Source organism: Vicia villosa, linkage group LG5 (genome assembly GCF_029867415.1).
Source record: "Vicia villosa cultivar HV-30 ecotype Madison, WI linkage group LG5, Vvil1.0, whole genome shotgun sequence".
Classification (NCBI taxonomy): Eukaryota; Viridiplantae; Streptophyta; class Magnoliopsida; order Fabales; family Fabaceae; genus Vicia; species Vicia villosa.
In genome coordinates this window covers 142801198-142820781 of record NC_081184.1, presented here as the reverse complement: position 1 = coordinate 142820781, position 19584 = coordinate 142801198, and the positions used below count along the sequence as shown (strand labels likewise).

At 34.0% G+C, this 19584-nt stretch overlaps 1 protein-coding gene and 1 long non-coding RNA gene across 3 annotated transcripts; one reads left to right on the top strand and one right to left on the bottom strand.

Moving 5' to 3' along the window:
• Window positions 1–3068: 3068 nt before the first annotated feature.
• LOC131607617 (uncharacterized) lies at window positions 3069–6273 on the bottom strand. 2 transcript variants are annotated; one of them, XR_009285353.1, is made up of 6 exons: window positions 6022–6273; window positions 5864–5945; window positions 5609–5672; window positions 4117–4394; window positions 3630–3740; window positions 3069–3260 (listed from the first exon to the last, which is right to left on the bottom strand). It is a non-coding gene; the product is annotated as an uncharacterized LOC131607617 (long non-coding RNA). The 2 variants fall into 2 exon arrangements; XR_009285354.1 differs by having other exon boundaries at window positions 4186–4394.
• Window positions 6274–9469: 3196 nt separating this feature from the next.
• LOC131602869 (protein trichome birefringence-like 14) lies at window positions 9470–14896 on the top strand. Its single transcript, XM_058875089.1, has 5 exons — window positions 9470–9789; window positions 10734–11001; window positions 11140–11340; window positions 12937–13132; window positions 13657–14896. The coding sequence occupies exons 2-5, from the start codon at window positions 10842–10844 to the stop codon at window positions 14483–14485; spliced, it is 1386 nt and encodes a 461-aa protein (XP_058731072.1). The 5' UTR covers window positions 9470–9789; window positions 10734–10841; the 3' UTR covers window positions 14486–14896.
• The last annotated feature ends 4688 nt before the right edge of the window (window positions 14897–19584 follow it).

Below are 19584 nucleotides of genomic sequence, written 5' to 3'. Positions count from 1 at the left end.
GGGATCATTATAACTTGGCTTATTTTCGTTAGGAGCAATACATTTTTTCTCTTCTTTGTCTTTCTGGTAGGTGTTTCCTTCTCCCTTGTTCAAGGATTTAGAAGCCCTATGATCGACCTTGTTTATGTGAGGGTTCGACTAAGACTTCTTACTTTGAGTCTTATCTCATTTGCCTTTGAACTTGTTGGAACCACCATGTTTCTTCCATGCTCGAGCTTGCAGTGCTTGAATCGAATCTTGAATCCATTTCCTTTCGACAATCATAATCTCATGCACCTCCAAAGAACCAACCAAATCTTCCAATTTTAGGATTTCAAGATTGTTGGATTCTTGAATAGCTATGATAACGTGACCAAAGTGAGAGGTCAACGTACGCATTAACTTTTCAACTATCGTCTTCTCAATTAGGGTTTCGCTATAATCCTTCATGAGATGGACGAGATTTTGCAACTTCGACACATAGTCTGCAATTTAACGACTTTGACTTTCTCACCTCCTTTGTAGTACTTGACAATAATATACCATGCCTTCTTTGTCGATTTAGCATGAGAGATCTTGTCAAAATTTTCCGAATCTACTGCTGATTGAATGCATTACACAATCTTGCAATATTTCTTCTTCGCCTCATTGTGTGTAGTTGTTTGCGGGTTACATCCTGAGCAAGCTCAGGAATTCCGTTTTCGACAATTTCTAGGGTTTTATGAAAACCGAACAAGAACTTCATCTGCTTGCTCAATCGGTTCCAATTTTTACCGTCAAGAATTCGAAGAGAATTCAAAATGCCATTAGTGTCATTCATCTTTGCTGCGATTGATTCACATTCCCTGAAAACACACCACCAACGTGAAATTCTTGAAAACACGATCAAGAACAGGAACCAGAAACTTTAGATACCATTTTATTAATGCGTGAAAAAAAGATAGAGCGAATAAAGAAATAAGGATTTCTATTATTGAATCATTCTAACTGAATTACAAACTATGTCGTTTCTCCCCAGACCAAAACCATTTATACCAACATTACTATCACCTTTCCACAATCATAACTTCCTCTTCCACCCCAAAATTAACAATTTTTGAACATTAAAAGAATAGAAAACAATTTGGAATCTCAAAGAATTACACATTTATGTTCTTTCTCTTGCCGGATGAAAGTAGAATGAAGAGGAAGTATTGAGAGTCGATTTTCCATTTCAATAACAAATTACTCTTAGAGAGAGTTATTGAGATCTTCCAAAAAAAATTAAATGAATTAAAGAATGCCAATCACAGCATAGAAAAAAAGTGTTCACTCATACCATATACAGATATAATCTCATATATAAGAAAATGAAGAATAATTGGTTGATTAATAAAAATGAATACAACAACTTGTAATTGTACACTATCAAATATCAATACAATAACAGAATCTAACAAACTAATAGTTATCAACGAACTAACTACTGGTTAGCTATTAATAATTAATTAATATTTGATTTTTATCAAATAATTGGTTAGTTTCTGAAACAAGTTTACTGGTTATTAATTGATCCTATAACTTTAGAAAACCTTAACAATATATATTTGACGCGATTTAAATAATTTAGGGTTAAATATACTTCACCCCTTGCCAATATAGCGAGTTTCGGTTTGGGCCCCCTGAAAGTTTTTTTTTACCAAACGCCCCTTATAAAACCCAAAACTTGGATTTACCACTCCTTCTTACCACACTTGCTGACTGGTCAATGGGTTAGTGGACACGTTAGCAATGACTAGGATCCCTCTTTTTCCACCCTCATAAAATTAGGGTTCATCTTTCTCTCTTTCTCCACTGTGAATCATTCCTCTGCTTCTCTTTCTCACCGTCGTTGATCTATTGTCGTCCTTCCTCCACCGTCGTGATTCTAGATTCATCTTCGTCATTCATGGCCGAAAGCAACTCGTATGGTAGCAGTGTAAATTCGTTTCCAGATTTACCCAGATGTGGTTGTGACAGACCAATGAAGATGTGGGTGGCCAACACGGTTCAAAACCGCAATAGAAAGTTCTGGAAATGCCGCAATGCCGGGGTAAGTATGCTTCTGTGTTACCAACGTCAATTCATGTATTTCATAACGGTTATCTGGAAATTTGGCCAATTTCATGTTATCTGGAAATTTGTTTATTATTAAACATAACTTCATTGTGTTTTGTAGACTGGAAATAGCTGTGAACTGTTCTTGTGGGATGATGAAATCAGAGACTATATCAATGGGCATAGGATGAATCTACCAGAATGTAAGAGTTGTGATATACTACCATATCAATAGTTTAACATGAAGTTGTTTGACATTGTGTATTTGGGTAGCATTTGGATGTAAAACCTTGTTGATTTTATGTCAATAAAATGAGTTATGTTTATGTCCAATTATTCTTGTGTATTTTATCTCAATGAAATGAATATTATCATTGTAACCTTCCTGTTAAATAAAGTGACACTAGTGCAGAAAGTACTTTTTACATCGGGCGAAAAGTACTTTTTACATCGGGTCTGTGTCCGATGTAAAGCCAGGCGATATAATAAGTTAAAGACATTTTACATCGGGCCAAGGCCCGATGTGAAAAATTAACATACCACATCGGTTGAATTCAAACGTCTGATGTGAAAATTAATGCAATTTTTAATAAAAAAAATATATACGCCATATTTTACATCGGTTTTCCTGACCGCCGATGTAATAGATAGTTTTTACATCGGCTGTCCACTGTACCCGATGTAATAGATAAGTTCTTACATCGGTTTTCATTTTTTGCCCGATGTAATATGTTTTCTGCTTTTAAGCTTTTTTCTATTTTAACCGGTAATTTTATTGTACCTAATTTTCCATATAACTTTCAAATACCACACAGACAAAAGTTAGATCGCTATTTTGCACATTTTTTCCACAACACACAGACCATATTTAGGTCACTATTTTCATATTTTTCTAACCAATGAAAGAAAAATTAGGATATTTTTTAACAGAATCAAGTTATTGGGTTGTACTTACTTATTGAACCAATTGAAATTCTAAACATTTTATAAAACAAAATTAATATTAGGCTTTAATTAACAATGATACTAAAATGAATAGTAAAATACTATACACAATTAAGTTTAAATGATTCCCCATAATTTTGAATCATTCCAAGATTAAACATATTACTTGGACAATACAAACAAAAACCAAATTACACAACTTTAACCATGAAAATTAATGTAAGCATTTGAATTCTTCAGATGGATGACTCTGCCGCTCTCTGAAAAAATATAAATAGTTAGTCCATAATTGAAATATTAACAATATTAATAAGTACATATCAATATATACCTTATACATGAGATTCAGTATATAAGCATATGAATTTAGAGAACTCTGGAAAATATAAATAGTTAAAAAATAAGGCAAATAATTAATTATTAATATTAATAAGGAGTACATCTTAGTATAGTATAGATTTAATATATAATTTCATATACATCCAATTGTATGAGTTTACATGGTATTTTGTTTAATATGCACAGATGCAATTAAGCAAGAACAAAAGGAAATAATATTATACCATGTCCATGTGGTTCAGAAGAGAATAGCATTATTCTTGTTATATCAGAAGAATAAGGAACTAAACCTGTTTCTAATGATGCAACAGTAGGATCTAAAATAATCATAGCATGTTCACATTTCTTGATAGCTTGATGAAGTTACTCCAAATGAACATATTTTAGCTTTCTTAACAAACCTGAAATAAGTTTTAAGCAATCAAACATGTATGCCTAGCTTTCTACCATCATACTTCATAAGACAAACAATAGATATAATCTAACTCATTGGAAATCCATATTCAAAAACAAATATCTATTTAGAAATCGAATTAATTATCTCTAAAAATATAATATAACTCATTCATTATACATTTAATGACCTAAAATTCAGACTCCAAAATCACTTCAACTAAGTTAACTTCAACTACTAGGTTAACTTCAACTAAGCTTTTTCCTTTATTTTGAATGTCAGCAATAACATACATTATCCTCACCTGGCTTTGTTTCAAATATGTTTTAAATATGAAAATCAAAACAAAAAAAAGTGAAACCACAAAAATGATATTACCATACCATAAATCTGAGGCTGATATCAAATATGTGTTTACAATAACTTCATCCAAGACTGAAAAGGAAACGTACCATATTCCACATCCTCCAATATTGATGACAGCAACAGCATAAATGCATTCAACAAAAACGGGTCATGGATTCTCTTCATGGAAGTATTGTAACTAAAAATACCCAATAATAAAACAGAACAAAAAGCCTACCTCTTAAACTGTTTAGGCATTCCACCAATCTTTGTAAAACTCACGATCACCAAACCGAAGAAGCTCCGCAAGTATATACTAAAAAATGAATTATTTTTGGGGTTTCTTTAATATCCATAATGAGATCAATGATATTTCAAAGGGAAAAAATGAGAGAAAAAAGAGAGTAGAAATTCTAGGAAACTAAAGCTGGCTGAAAGAGCCACACAAGGGTCTAGTATTTTCTTCCCTTTAATAGAATAACCATTGAAAAGAATGCTGAAATAACCATTGAAAAAGAATATATCATGCCCAAGAATCAAAATACAGTGCTCTTTTATTCACAGTGCAAATTAGTTCAAATTAGTCCCTTCTATTTGACCATTGATTATCAGATAGGTCACGTCATTCCTATGGCAAGTTAGTGAGTCACTTCACTATAACTATCAACATTGTCAAATAATATAAACTAACAAAAACATCAAACCACGACAGTTACCATCAGAAGTCATACACCAGGAACATTTTACTCCCAACTAAATTAAAATATACAGCATATATAGAGAGAATTTCCAAACACATGTATATCAAATAATAACTCATGCCACTGCTATGTAGTTTGTAAATAAACAACATTAAAAATTAAAGAATCTAGAGGTATGTTGGACAATGACAACTACAAGAAAGCAAATGACAAACAGGTATAAAGGATTATGTAAACGCAATAACCATCTACATTCAACTTTAACTAATACACATACAAGGACAATGTGGAATACTACAAAGGATTAAAATATAGATTATTATGTTGAGCAAGGACAAGTTCAAGGAAATAACAAACACAGTAACCATCTACATTCAACTTTAATAAAAACACATACAAGGAGAGGGTATAATACTAGTAAGAATATTACAAAGATTACTTTGTATTGGTGAAGAATTATTTTTTAGAATATATTCATAAACTAAAAGAAAGGTTACACAAAAGTAAGAAATTGATCATTTACTCATAAGCTAACTTTTAAAAAATTAAATATTCTTAAGAAAAGAATTTGATGACAAACAGAGTCAGTAAAAAGCATTACCACGCATAAGGAAAAAAAAAGAGAATACTATATAGGTTTAAACTCCAAACTCCATAGTCGAAACACTAAAAAATACTGGTAAAATCATTTGATTTGGTGTTAACACTTTCTGAGCAAAATTACAGAGTATTACAATAGCATCTCCAAACACGGTCCAATCATTACCAAAAAAATCAAACCCAAACATTAAAAGATGCAAATCACAGAAAATGATAATCGAGAATTTACCTTGTTGATAGCAAGGATTTGACCATTGCTCTTCTTCACCTTCTTCAGCTTCCTCAAGAAATACCTAATCAAAATAAAAATAAAAATCCAAAATTTTATACCAAAAACATTCGACTACAAGTTCATGATTCTAGAAAACTATAAATCGGTTGAAATCTCACATCATTTTCAAGATCTAGCTAAAATGAACGGATATTATACATGAATGAAAACTCGAAACCTAAGTTAAAGCGGAATGAGATTAATCTCCTTTACCTGAACTTGGACTTGGCGCAAACTTCATTGGTAGCCCAAAGCTTCATACGACAAATCTTCCAACCACCTGGTACTGATGAAACTGCAAAACCAAAAACACAATATTGATAACACAATAATCAATTACACTTCATAAATCACAATGCAAGTAATCTTACTCATATTAGAAGAGAAGAAGGAGTCAAGAATTTGTAGAAGAAGGGTGGTGACGGCCATGATGGGTCTTCGGATTTGGATTTAGCGCGAGTGGGTGGTGACGACTAGGATGGGTGGTCGGAGGAGGAGGTCGGAGAACGGAGGAAGGCGAACGGAGTGGGTGGTGACGGCTAGGATGGGTGGTCGGCGGTTTCGGCGGAAGAAATAGCGTTTCAGCCGAAGAAGAAAAGAGAAAATATTGTTGTGTGTAAAGGACTAGGGTTTTAGTAAAAAAAAATGTGAGTAACATTTTCCATCGGGTTTTAATTGGACCGATGTAAGGGGCCACTGTACGTAACATTTCCCATCGAATTTTTATTTGCCTGATGTAAAGGCTCATTGTCCGTAACATTTCTTATTGGGTATTATTTAGACCCGATGTAAAATTCTTTATAACAAGATTTTCATTTTATTTACAATTCTGCCACCGCCTGATTTTTTCTTCATTTTATTTACAATACTGCCATTGTGTAATACATTTTCCATTTTTTATATATTTTTTATATCATTGGAAATAAATGTCAGATGTAAAATCTTTTGACAAACATTTTTCACATCATATATTTTGATACCTGATGTAAAATTCTTTAATCAAATGTCATATTTTTAGTAGTGTGAAGTGAATCAATGTATTTCAATTGATATATAAAAGGTTGCAAGATTTAATGAACTAAAACTCAACTGTTACATAACAAGTGCACCAAAACATGGGCATAATTCAAAATACCTTACAAAATAAGCATGTACTAGCAGTAAGAATTACATAAGTGCACCAAAACATGGGCATAATTCAAAACACACTACAAAATAAAATTGTCTTAGTAGTAAGCATAAGTATTACATAAGTGCACCAAACATGTGCTACTCAAAATAAACATCAAGGTCTAAAAACAGCAGTGAATACATAAGCTAAATTCAATTCTTCTTTTTTGGAGTTCCCTTCTTTGGAGTAGTCTTTTTTGGAGTACCCTTCGATGCCTTCTTTGGAGTACCCTTTGATGCCTTCTTTGGAGTAGTCTTGGATGCCTTCTTTGGAGTATTCTTTGAAGCTTCCTCTTCTTCAATGTCCATACAAATTGGTTGCTCAGGGTCAGAACCTGGACCATTGAATGGTTTAGGTTTTTTGAACCAGTTCTCCTTTATCCTCCCACTTACCCTTCTCCTTACAATTGGCTTGTCAAACATCTTTCCCTTACCCTTGATATTGTTACTTCTTGAGGCCTGAGAATGGATGTCTGGTAGGCTGCTAATCATTTCATCAGTTATATCTCCGAACAATGAATCAGTCTTGGTTTCTTCATTTTCTTCATTGTTTGTAGCAGACTGGCTTCCAACATTGTTAGTACCTTCTTCACTTGCATTTGGTCTCATTTTCTTCTGCATTTAAAAAACCAGTTACATTATAAATCAAATAAACTACATTATATACAAAACTAGTTACATCTAAGTACTAGTGACATTACCTTTCTTTTCATTGCACTTTGATTTTGTCTTTTGCTCTTACATGTCTTTACATTGTGTCCCACCTTGTCACACTTAGTGCATCTATAAGATACACCAGGTAACCTTCTTCTAGCTCCTTCTTCTCCACTTTCCCTTATTCTTAGCTTCCTAGGCATACCAGGTCCCTTTTTGTAATTAGGAGGCATGAGTTCTTCACTTTCAACCTCAGGCCACATGTCAGTGCCATTAATTGGACTAATAGCAAATCTATAGCACATGACATACATGTATCTAGTGTAATACTCATGAACAAAATCCTCTGGGTTCTGCTGTCTAAACCCTAATGCAGCAACAACATGTCTACATGGAATACCTACTAGTTCCCAAAAATTACATGTGCAATTCTTTTTAGCAATGTCAACCATGAACTCTTGTCTGTTATAAGCATGAGTGACCTGACATTTCTCTTCCATAGCCTAGGTTGGCAACCAATGTCCACTCATAGCTACCTCATTGTCTAATCTTTTCCAAGGAATAGGCATCACTTTATGTGGCCACTTGTTTAGTTTCAAAGTAGAAGTACTACACCTATTCATCAGATATTTTCTAATCCATTCGCACATGGTCAATATAGGTTTATCTCTAGCACACAAAATAGTGGCATTGAATGACTCAGCTATGTTATTCATGCTTACACCAAGACTTTGTAGGAACTGCCATAAGCCATGTCCAAGCCTTTGGATCTACAGCCTTCAACTCATTCATCTTCAGTGTCCATGCTTGTTGGTAGGTTGCCTTGGCTGCTCCCATCATCAAGTCTCTTATCAATGCTCCTCCACCAAACTTCTTCTTAAAATTCGCATATAAGTGCCTCAAGCATATCCTATATTCAATTCTTTCAAACAATTCTTCAAAAATTGCAACCAGTCCCTGAAACAAATGAAGAAACAATCATTAGAAACAAGGATTGAAAGAGAATGCGGCTAAATCATAAGCATCAGAATCTTGTTCAACAAACAATTTCCCATCTACTCTCATCGAACAGGCAAGCGCAGCTAAATCATAAGCATCAGAATCACTATTAATCTGGAAATAGTTAGGATCTATTTCAGGAATTTTCGTCCATAACCTAAACGACCCAACTACATAACCCCACCCACTTACTATCTTTTGAATGTTACTCTGAGTCCAGGTTTCAATGTGTACCCCAGTAATAAGCGTCGTAACCCCGCCTCTGTAAATCATCTCACCGTCGCGAGGCTTCATGAATTCTCCTCCATGGTGAAACAAACAGTCAAACCTGACATTCAACTGCAAACAAAACGTAATGTAAGACAAAAGAAAACACACACTACCGGTGTCCCAAAAGAAATGAGCACTTACCTCAGCCGATTCCACCGTTTCGCCACCGTCTGCAGCCATCGTTCGTCTTCTCCTTCTCGCTTCCAAATTTGCCAAAAACCCTAATCTGGAAATGTTTGTTTTTGGGGGTAAACATAACTTAATCACGAAATTCTTTTCAAAATTTCCAACTCAGCCATAACAATTTGCCAACGTGTCCACTAACCCATTGACCAGTCAGCAAGTGTGGTAAAAAAGAGTGATAAATTCAGGTTTTGGGTTTTATAAGGGGTGTTTGGTAAAAAAAAAACTTTCAGGGGGGTCAAACCGAAATTCGCTATATTAACAGAGGATGAAGTATATTTAACCCAATAATTTAAATAGATTTTATATCATTCACAAAAATAACGTCATATAAACATTTTACAAATTAGCTTATAAAAAAAGCACTATAATATAATTTGAATAAATACATGCATAAAAGAAATTATAATTAACCTTAAACTAAAAATCCACTTTTTTTTTTATAATTATTTTAAAGTTGGTTTCAAGATTCAAACTTAACTTATTCCTGTTGTACATCCACCGCATAAGCCATTGTTTTGTTTCTAATTGTATCGTCACGCCACTTAACAGGAGTGAAAATGGTTATCATCAGAAACTACAATAATACCCTTGACCGTTTGCTTACATGACCAATATATCCCTCCAGGTGAAACGTGCCATCCTCTAATTGGAACCCTGTCGGTGCTGTCAAAAGGGCCAAACCATCCAAAAATAGAGCATCATCGTCATCTCCTCTCGCACTCCTTCTCCTTCAAACCTCAAGGCTAACTTCGTCCTTTCCCTCTCTGGCCACACTGGATCTGCAATTGGGAACAAACCAACACAACCCGATTCAGCAACTTAAAGCAACGAATTGCAACAACAAGGGGATTCTAATCAAGGTTCTTAATCACACCATTATTACTGCTTTGTTTTAACTTGCATTCGTGGCACACATTTTTCTCATCAATTTTTATCGTAAATTTTAATGGATCATTAGAAATTCGGAATTGCGATGTATGTTTATGTACTCTTAACATGCGGAAACAGCTGATTTGGCTATATGAATGGTATGGAATTTGAATGTGTATGTATAAATTGGATTATTGGATATTTATTTGGGATAATCGAAGATCTTGTTAACAAAAACATTGCTTAATGATGATTAATGATTCTATATAATGTCTATTTTGTTGTTGTAATTCAAGTGGGAGTGATTAGTCTATGAGTTAAATGAACATTGTAAAAGATATGTGAATCTTATACTCAATACCTTTAAATTTTGAGACTCAGCCTTAACCTTCATTCATAGTTGTTTTTGCACTTCAAGATTCATTTGTGCTTTGATTTATGAATATTTTATGAGTTGAGTTATTTGTTTAATTTTACATTAAATATATGTTCATAATTATTATATGTAATTTGTCCAAAAAATGATCAAATAGAGCGGTCATCCCGTTATATGCTATCCCACTATCCCACTTTTGGGGTCAGTCGCTCCGCACCACTATCTGGGGAATGACTACTTTGATGACAATTGAATTCTGTTTTTATGGGAACTTTAGACCCAGCTCAATAAGCAACTGTTTGTTTGCTGCTTAAGATTAATTTGCACGACAGAGGTGTGTGTCGGGGATTGTTATTTTTAAGGTGAACATGTTAGTGGAAGATTATATGTGATTAATTTGTCGAGTGTACATCACTGTAACATGGCTGTGCATATTAATATTGGCATGAATGGCCAGACATATAGATTTCTTTTCCAGGAGACTTGAGTCCAGCTCAATAAGTTTTATTTGGCATTTATTTATTTGTGTCTGATCGCTTCATTCTTACACCTGTACAGATAAAGCCTCAACAATAACAAGAATTGTCGATGATGTTTTTTTGATGGATTTGTCTTGAATGTATAGACAAGTCAAGTATCTGTAATTGTTGTAATGTGTAAGCACAGATGAAAGGAGGAAATATTTATAGCTTCAAAGGCAGACCTATTTCTGTAGCATTAGCCTTAGTTGTTCTTGTTCTTTTTAGCACATTACTATGGACTTGGGAAACAAATCCAATTGCCACCACTTTTAGATCAGCTCAAGAATGGTACCACTTACCTTCAGGTTTGTACCCCAGTCAGAAATATCTTAATGCTTGTGTATTAGTATTTATCTGATTTTTTTTTTTTCATTAACCTCACATTTATTGTTACCGAAACTATGCCAAGGATTTTTATTTTTTCTGTAATTGCATCTGCTTAGATTTTCATATGGAAGTCCCAATTCATTCAGCGGGAACTCCAAAGCCGAAAAAAGGCGTGGAAAAATCCTTAACCCCCTCCCGAGTAAATGAAACAAAATTGCCGCTTGGTATCAAGGGTGCAGCAGCTGTAGATTCTATACGTCCCCAATCTCCGGATTTTATATACAAAAAAGGTTTGAAGTCTTCTTCCAGAAATGAAGGTAGAATTTTTTTTTTCTCATTAATTTCATCACAACTAACTGTTTTTTGCTAATCTATAAATGCACCTCTATCAAATTAACTTTTCTGCAACTAGTTTTTTTGGCATACACATCCATCTTAGAGTTAATAAGCATGCTGATTGGTTTCAGTTCTCATTTTGTCTAGCTATTTCTGGTTACATAGTGTTTTCTTTAGCCATTTCATTATTATTCTTTGTTACATAGATACGGATACGGTACCGACATTGGGTACAAGTACGTGATACGGGATTTTTAGAAAAACTAAAGTATGAATACGATTAAAATATACCATAAAACATTTCATATGAATGACATTTAACAAAAAAATACAAGTATATTTTATAGTTGACTACATCTCAAATCAAAATAGTATTAGGAAGTTAATATACAGAGTCTAGAAAACTAGGATAGCAAGAGGATATTTATATAACAGGAGGAGTTGGAGTAATATTATTTATATCGTAAAAAAACAGGGAAATAATATACAATATAGTAGAAAAAAGTATCAACTCCATAAAAGAAGAATGAAAAAAATCTAATTTATAATTTTTGCAGTAAAAGACAAATATATATTTAGTTATTGGGCCGTGGGCACGTACTCAAAAAGTACACATATATAGCCCAATGGATTACCCCTTTTTTTAAATTATAAATATATCATTGGAACGTACTCGATACTTATGTGTGAATAACGCGTACGTCATGGATTTTGGAGTACCCATGGGGCCATCCTTCAGAGCTATTATTACTTGCTTACATATCATTCAAGTTGCGGATATTAATGTTTGGAGCAAAGGAAGAAGAAAAATGAATTAACCAAAGAATCTTAATCATTATGTGATTGAATGGAACAGGTTGTAAAACATCTTTCAAGGGTTGTCCCATATAACTGATTTTTCTCAGTCACGCTCACGCAAATATAACCACCATCCATGCACTTTAACCTCCCATCAGCCCTTTAAAAAACTGATAACCAACCTCTAGCTCTCTACTACTTGTTTCTGCTGGTATAACCCTCTAATCCAGGTTCTGGCTCGTGCCTAACAACTAAAAACGTAAGATAATTTCTCTTCAATCATTCTTGCGTCCTCTTTGAGTTTACTCTTCTGAATGAATTGTTTCCTCGTGAATCAAAAGCCAGCTTACTAGAGCAATTTGTTTCTCTTCTTTCCCTTGCTCAAACTATGTAAGAATTAAGAGGTACTATTTCCGCTATCATGTGCACTCCCCTTACAACTACACAGTTGACCTTCATGAGTTCATGCAACCTTAGCCTAGAAGTAAAAGTTAGCTCTCAAATGTTCAACTTATTAATAGAAATTTATACAAATTCAGTATTTGGAGGTGTTTAATCAGCATGTCCATCAGTGCAATTTAGAATCTAGACTATCTAACAAGTGACCCCGTGCATGGAAAATGGCCACAGGGCTCCAACTACTACTGTACCAGAAAATTAGCAAATGCTCTGCATGTTATATGTTTTTTCCCGGTTTGCATTTGCTTAAGGCTCGTTTCTTCATTCTTCAAATAAGTTTGTTGGGCAGGTTTAACGTTTATTGGATTTATGCTTTGCAGCTTGTAATTACGCAAATGGTAAGTGGGTTGCAGATAGCAGGAGACCACTCTATTCTGGTTTCAACTGTAAGCAATGGTTATCATCAATGTGGTCCTGTAGAATGACACAACGACCAGATTTCTCATTTGAGGGATACCGCTGGCAGCCAAAAAATTGTGATATGCAAGAGTTTGAGCGGTCTAAGTTCTTGAGAAAGTAGGTATAATTCTTTCTTTTTCTTTGATCTGGTTTTTATTAACACATCTTAACAGGATTATTTTCTGGCTGTATATTTATTAGTTTTTTGTCTGGTACCATGCTATGAAGTCTTCTGGTTTGATTTTGTTGATTATTGGAAATAAAAACCTCAGTTCCAATCTGCTTTGGAACCTTTATTTCTTGTAAATAAGAAGAATGTATTTATTTCTCAAAGTGTATATAATCTCATCTAATCATGCTAGTCCTTTCCTGACTCAAGCAATTCATCCAAAATTTTGTCTTCTACAATTCATAATTGTTGACATAAATAAATTATGCCACATCGCTTTAGTTTTTAAATCTTTTTACATGTGTTATTCTAATTACTAAACCGGGAATTTTATAATTGGTACATTTGTATTTTGTTAAATCAGTACTTCATTTTCTTCTGCTTTACGTTTAATTGATAAAGATCAGAACTACATATATATTTATTTAATGTTAGTTTGTGAGCAGAGTTTAATGCCTAATGTGTAATGTAGGATGAAGGACAAAACAATTGCATTCATAGGTGACTCATTGGGCCGTCAACAATTTCAATCTCTGATGTGTATGGCCACTGGTGGAGAAGAGAGTCCAGAAGTTGAAAACGTGGGGTGGGAGTATGGTCTTGTAAAACACCGGGGAGCTATACGTCCTGATGGATGGGCTTACAGATTTCCCAAGACAAATACCACCATCCTATATTATTGGTCAGCTAGCTTATGTGATCTTGTGCCTCTAAACATCAACGACAAACATACAAACATTGCCATGCATTTAGACCGTCCACCCGCATTCATGAGACAGTTCCTCCATCGCTTTAATGTTTTGGTTCTCAATACAGGACACCATTGGAACCGTGGGAAGCTCAACGGAAACAGGTGGGTAATGCATGTTAATGGAAAGCAAAACGAAGACAAAAAGATAGAAGAAATTGCCAATGCCAAAAACTTAGCAATCAAAAGTGTAGTCAGATGGCTTGATTTGCAACTTGTTTCGCATCCCCAGCTCAAAGTTTTCTTCAGGACTTTATCACCTAGGCATTTCTTCAACGGAGATTGGAATACCGGTGGGAGCTGTGATAATACTATCCCATTATCAAAAGGCAGGGAAGTCTCGCAGGAAGGATCCAGTGATCCAGTTATAGAGGGTGCACTAAAGGGTACAAAGATTAAGATATTGGATATAACCCCTCTTTCGCAATTGAGAGACGAGGCTCACATGTCCCGCTACACTCTTAGAGGAATTGTTAATGCTAGTGACTGTTTGCATTGGTGCTTGCCTGGAATTCCAGATACATGGAATGAACTCCTAGTTACTCAGCTATAGTGAGTGTGTCACAGTTTAGTGAAAACCCCTTCCTTTTTCTGATAGGGTTATTTGGGGAACTGGAGTCTGTCTATTCTTTGTGGTCTAGGAATACCTGACCAAGTATTCTTGAGCCAAATGTATTTCACAGTTTACTCTCACTAAGCAGTGAATATGATTAAAGGGAGATAACATTGTTTCACTCATTTTCAGTCTGAACATATGTCAAAATTGATATGGTTTGAACCAAGAGACTAGTAAAGAGTCATAGGACATAATTTGGAGGCATAATTTGGTAATAAGCTGTATCAATGTATATGTGTGATAATTAGTTTCAATAAGAAATGGTCTGCACAAATTCTGCTTGCTAGTGATCCAATTTGAGTATCAGAATTGTCTTCCCAGGAGTTTATGCACTGCATTTGTTTAACAAATTTCCACTCTAACTATGAATTTTAAATAGTTGGTTGATTTTGAAGAAGTTCACACACTTCAAATACAAATTTCCACTCTAACTATGAATTTTAAATAGTTGGTTGATTTTGAAGAAGTTCACACACTTCAAATGCCACACAGCATTTTAACATAACATGAATTTTGGCAAAAGGCATAACGGAGACGTGACTAAGAAAACAATCTGTCATTTACCGATTAATTGAATTTTTTTCCATAAACTTAACTCATTTCATTTAATAATTGTTGCTTATTACACGGAGGGATAAAATGAAAAACATGGCGCCGAGACCAAAAATTGATTCATTTAGCTAACAAATGAGCAATCATATTTGTTTGGCGCTTGACAAACTTCATCTCGAAGTTGGAAATACGATAGTAATAAGTTCTTAATATTAGAAATAATTAAATTAAATTCAAAAGTTCCACCTTTGTTCGCGTGAATAGTTTGGACCACCACATGAGAATAACTCTCAAATATGATATGATTGAATTGCAAATAAATTGCTCTCTGAATAGCTTCTTTTAAAGCCAAAGCTTCAACTTTAATGACAGAACATGCACCACTATCCCAAGCGGCTCCAACAACGAGGAACCTATCATAGTTATCACGAACACATCAACCCCTACTGGTAGTTTTATTAATGTTATCAAAACCCGCATCCACATTACACTTCATCCACTCTTCACGCCGTAGTTACCACACATGATTAAGATTAACATTCTCGGTATCATCGTAACTATTTTGATCTAGGAACCAGTCATTCCAACTATAAAACGCCTGAAGGCTTAATTGATTGCCTCTAATTTTTCATTATTTCAAATCCAATTGTTCCTATTATTCCAAAGCATCCACAACATTGTTGCCACTCTACCTGCAATCTTCATATCCTCCTTACTACAAATATCAAGAATTAAAGTCTTCGAATCATTGAATCTTTGAATTCTAGGAAGAATGATAGATTCACCTTCAGTAAGCGTTGATGTATTCTTTTGTTTTCTTACCTTCAGTAAACAATGATAGTTCACCTTCAATAAGCGTTGGTGTATTCTTTTATCTTCCTACCTTCAGTAAACATCGGTAGTTCAACTTCAATAAGCGTTGGTGTATTCTTTTGCCTTCCTACCTTCAGTAAATGTCGGTAGTTCACCTTCAGTATGCGTTGGTGTATTATTTTGTCTTCCTACCTTTAGTAAACATCGGTAGTTCACCTTCAGTAAGCGTTGGTGTATTCTTTTGTCTTCCTATCTTCAGTAAACGTCGGTAGTTCACCTTCAGTAATAGTTGGTGTATTCTTGTGTCTGCCTACCTTTAGTAAACGTCGGTAGTTCACCTTCAGTAAGCATTGGTGTATTATTTGTTTCTTCACCTTCAGTAAAAGTTGGTGTTTTTCTTCATCTGTTTACTTTCAGTAAAAGTTGGTAGCTCTTGCCATCGATTATGTCTCAGTGATGATTTACCCTTTTTCATATGAAGCGTTTCCCTAGTGGAGTCTTCTTCCCTGGTAGAATTTTGGCTTCCCCAGTGGAGTCCTTTATTTTCCCCAATGATGATGTATTCCTTTCTATTTAATAACCATAATCATTACATTCATAAGCATCGCATGGCATCTTAAGTCCAAAAATTGCGTGTTTTATATTTAAGTCTCTTTAATCGCGTCGAAACGAAAATTTCAATCTTCATATCTCCGAAGAAGAAACTTAAATAAACGCATCTGTCACACCCCAATTTTTGACCCTAATATTCCCCAATCATTTGCATCTTTGCTACTAATCAAGATCACAATCTTGAGGTTCAACTATATCTTTGTGTCCATCTTTCCTTTAGGAGAACCACCAAGCACCCATGTTTGTTTAATTTGTGAAAATTTCTTTGCTATGTTATTTTAACCAAAATACAAAAATATGTCTTTTTCTTGTTCTTTCAAAAGCTTTGTGTATTGTAGGAGATTGAATCAATAACATCTACACTCTCTCCTAAAGCTAGGGTTTTGAGGGTCGGCCTTTAATCAATTGATCATTCATGGAAGCTAAATGACTTAAGATTTCAAGTGAGATATTCTTATCATCAAGTTTCATATTTTAAGCATCTCGTCACTTCATGGGATCAAATTCATCTCAAGATTATGTGGCTTGGTTCTTCAAGAAACTCCATAGGTTCATGTGTTTATTTCCACACCTTCTTCAACAAGTTTCCTCAGGCCATGAGCCTTACAATCAAGTGTACTTCAAGAAAATATCATTTCAAGATCTTATTTACCTCCTCGTGTTTTATGATGCAAGGAAAATTCAAGAGATTTAAAGTTGGTTCAAGGTGTTTGACCTAATTTGACAAGTTTTTGACTATATGATCACAAGACCATAACTCCCTCAATTTTCAACATTTTTTAGTGTTTTTTTTTTGCAAATTATTCTCCTCTACATCATCAAAAACTTCTTTTCACAAGTCAAGAGTAAATTTTGTGAAGAAAGTTATCAAAAGTGAGAAGACATTATAGGTCCTCCATTGAAAGTTCAAGGAATGGTGTGCCCACTTCAAAGGATCATAACTTGGTCAATTTTTATCATTTTGAGCCCATTCTTTTTGCTTAGTGATCTTGAGTAAGTCTACTTCAATCCATATTTGAAGATCAAGAGCAAATTTTTGGTGGAAGATCATGAAAAAAGAAGACACATTATAGGTCACTTAGTGAAATTTCAAGTATAGCATGCCTATCTTCAATAGTGCATAACTCTCTCGTTTTTTATAATTTATGGGCGATTCGTTTTTCCAAATGTCCATATTGAATAGAAGAATGTTTCATCTTCAAAGTTCTAAGCTAAATTCATGCTATAAGGCATTCAAAAATCCAAGGCCCTTTGTGCACAAAACTTGGGCATAACCTGTTTGATGCAAGGCATAGCTCAAATTTTTAGGTCTTGACCCCAAATCCTTAAGGTCATATCTTCCTCCTCAATCATCCAATTGGTTCCTTTCTTTTTGCATAGTGTTCTTTATGACAAGGAGAGTATTTGGCTCAAGGAAAATTGAAAAATGCATGAGCCAATTTCAAATGGCCTTGGTATGAACATGGTACCTTGAAACTGAAGTAAGTGCATAATTAATTTGGCCAATCTTCAAATTAATTGAAATTAAACCAATGTGGCTCACATTTTTGCTCCTAAACATGATTAGCAACCTTCTAAAAGTTGTTTAGTGCATTGAAACACAGGTTTTGGCTGAGTTTTGAAGGAATTGCAAGTCACTCTTCTCGTGCTTCGACCTTCACACAAATTCAAGGAATTTCTCATTATTTCACACGTATGAACACTCCATGAGCTCAGCTATAAATAGAGGATCGTATTTCATTCATTTCATAAGCTTTTGAGAGTAAAAAAACCTATTAGGATCCCATACGAACTCTGAATTTGTATTTTTGTTTTAGTCATTACTTACCCTAATTCACTAAAATCTCCATTCAGTTAGCTTCATTGAATTTCTCTGAAGCTAACCAGACTCTTATAAGCAAGAATCATACACTGCATTAAGAGGTGGAACTCTATTTTTAGAGCTGTTAAGTTGAACTTCGTTTAGGTAGAAATCTCGTCCAAATCAACTCAAACTTATGGCTAACATGAAGCTCCTGATTCACTGAAACTCACTGCATAGTTAATTTTAAGGTTTGATTTTATTTAATGCATTTGTTCTTGAGATTTTCATATTTTAACTTGTCTGGGTTTTTTTTTTTCAAATCGACTATGTTGTAGTTTGAATAAATATTTTGCGAGGATATGATTGAGATCGTCTTGATGAGACGAGTCAAATGATACCATTATGAGCACTTGATTTTACACTTCGATTGATCCTCGTTTTTCTGCAAATTCCTTCAGATTTTGAAGCTTGAGGTTGAAGATGATGAGGGTCATCATCCAGCCACTGATAGCGCGCCAATTGAAATATTTTCATTAGCTCTTTTAATCACTTTGCACGCGTTTTGACTAAGGTTTATCATGGAAGCACATCTTAGAGCCATTAGATCAGCCAAATCATTTAATGAGCTCTCAATCCAACTCCTCATATATTTATGATTTTATTTCTTTTTCTTTTTATTTTATTTTAATTCAAATACTTTAAATTATTTCAAGTATTAAAATCATTTCAAATACTTTATAATTATTAAAATGAAGGCCTAAAAAATTATTTAAAAAATTTACTAAAAATACTTTAAATGATTTCTGATTTTATGACTATTTTTCCATATGTTTATTTTATCATTTAATATTTTTAATATCTTCTCCCATTTTCCTTAGATTTTAATTGGTTTTAAAATGTTTTTGAGCTTTATAAAATTTTGAAAAAATTTAGAAATGATCTTATGATGGTCCCTGACCTATGGTGATCTTTGGTTTGAATTTATTTGATGTTTAGATGTTTGATTTGTTTTGTGCTTCCTATTTTCTATTTTAAAAATCTTTTAAAATTTGTTTAATATTTGATTTCATTTTCTCTCCCTCCATCTCTTTTCTTTTGAGTTGTGGGTGAGTCTTGAGGTATCTATTATGTAGAGGTTATGATTTTTCTGATGGATCATGAAGGTGAAATCCCGTAAAGTCAAAAAAATTCATCTAGACACCTTGATTTTACTTTGATCAATTCTCATCCCTCTTCATCTTAATCCCTTCTTGTT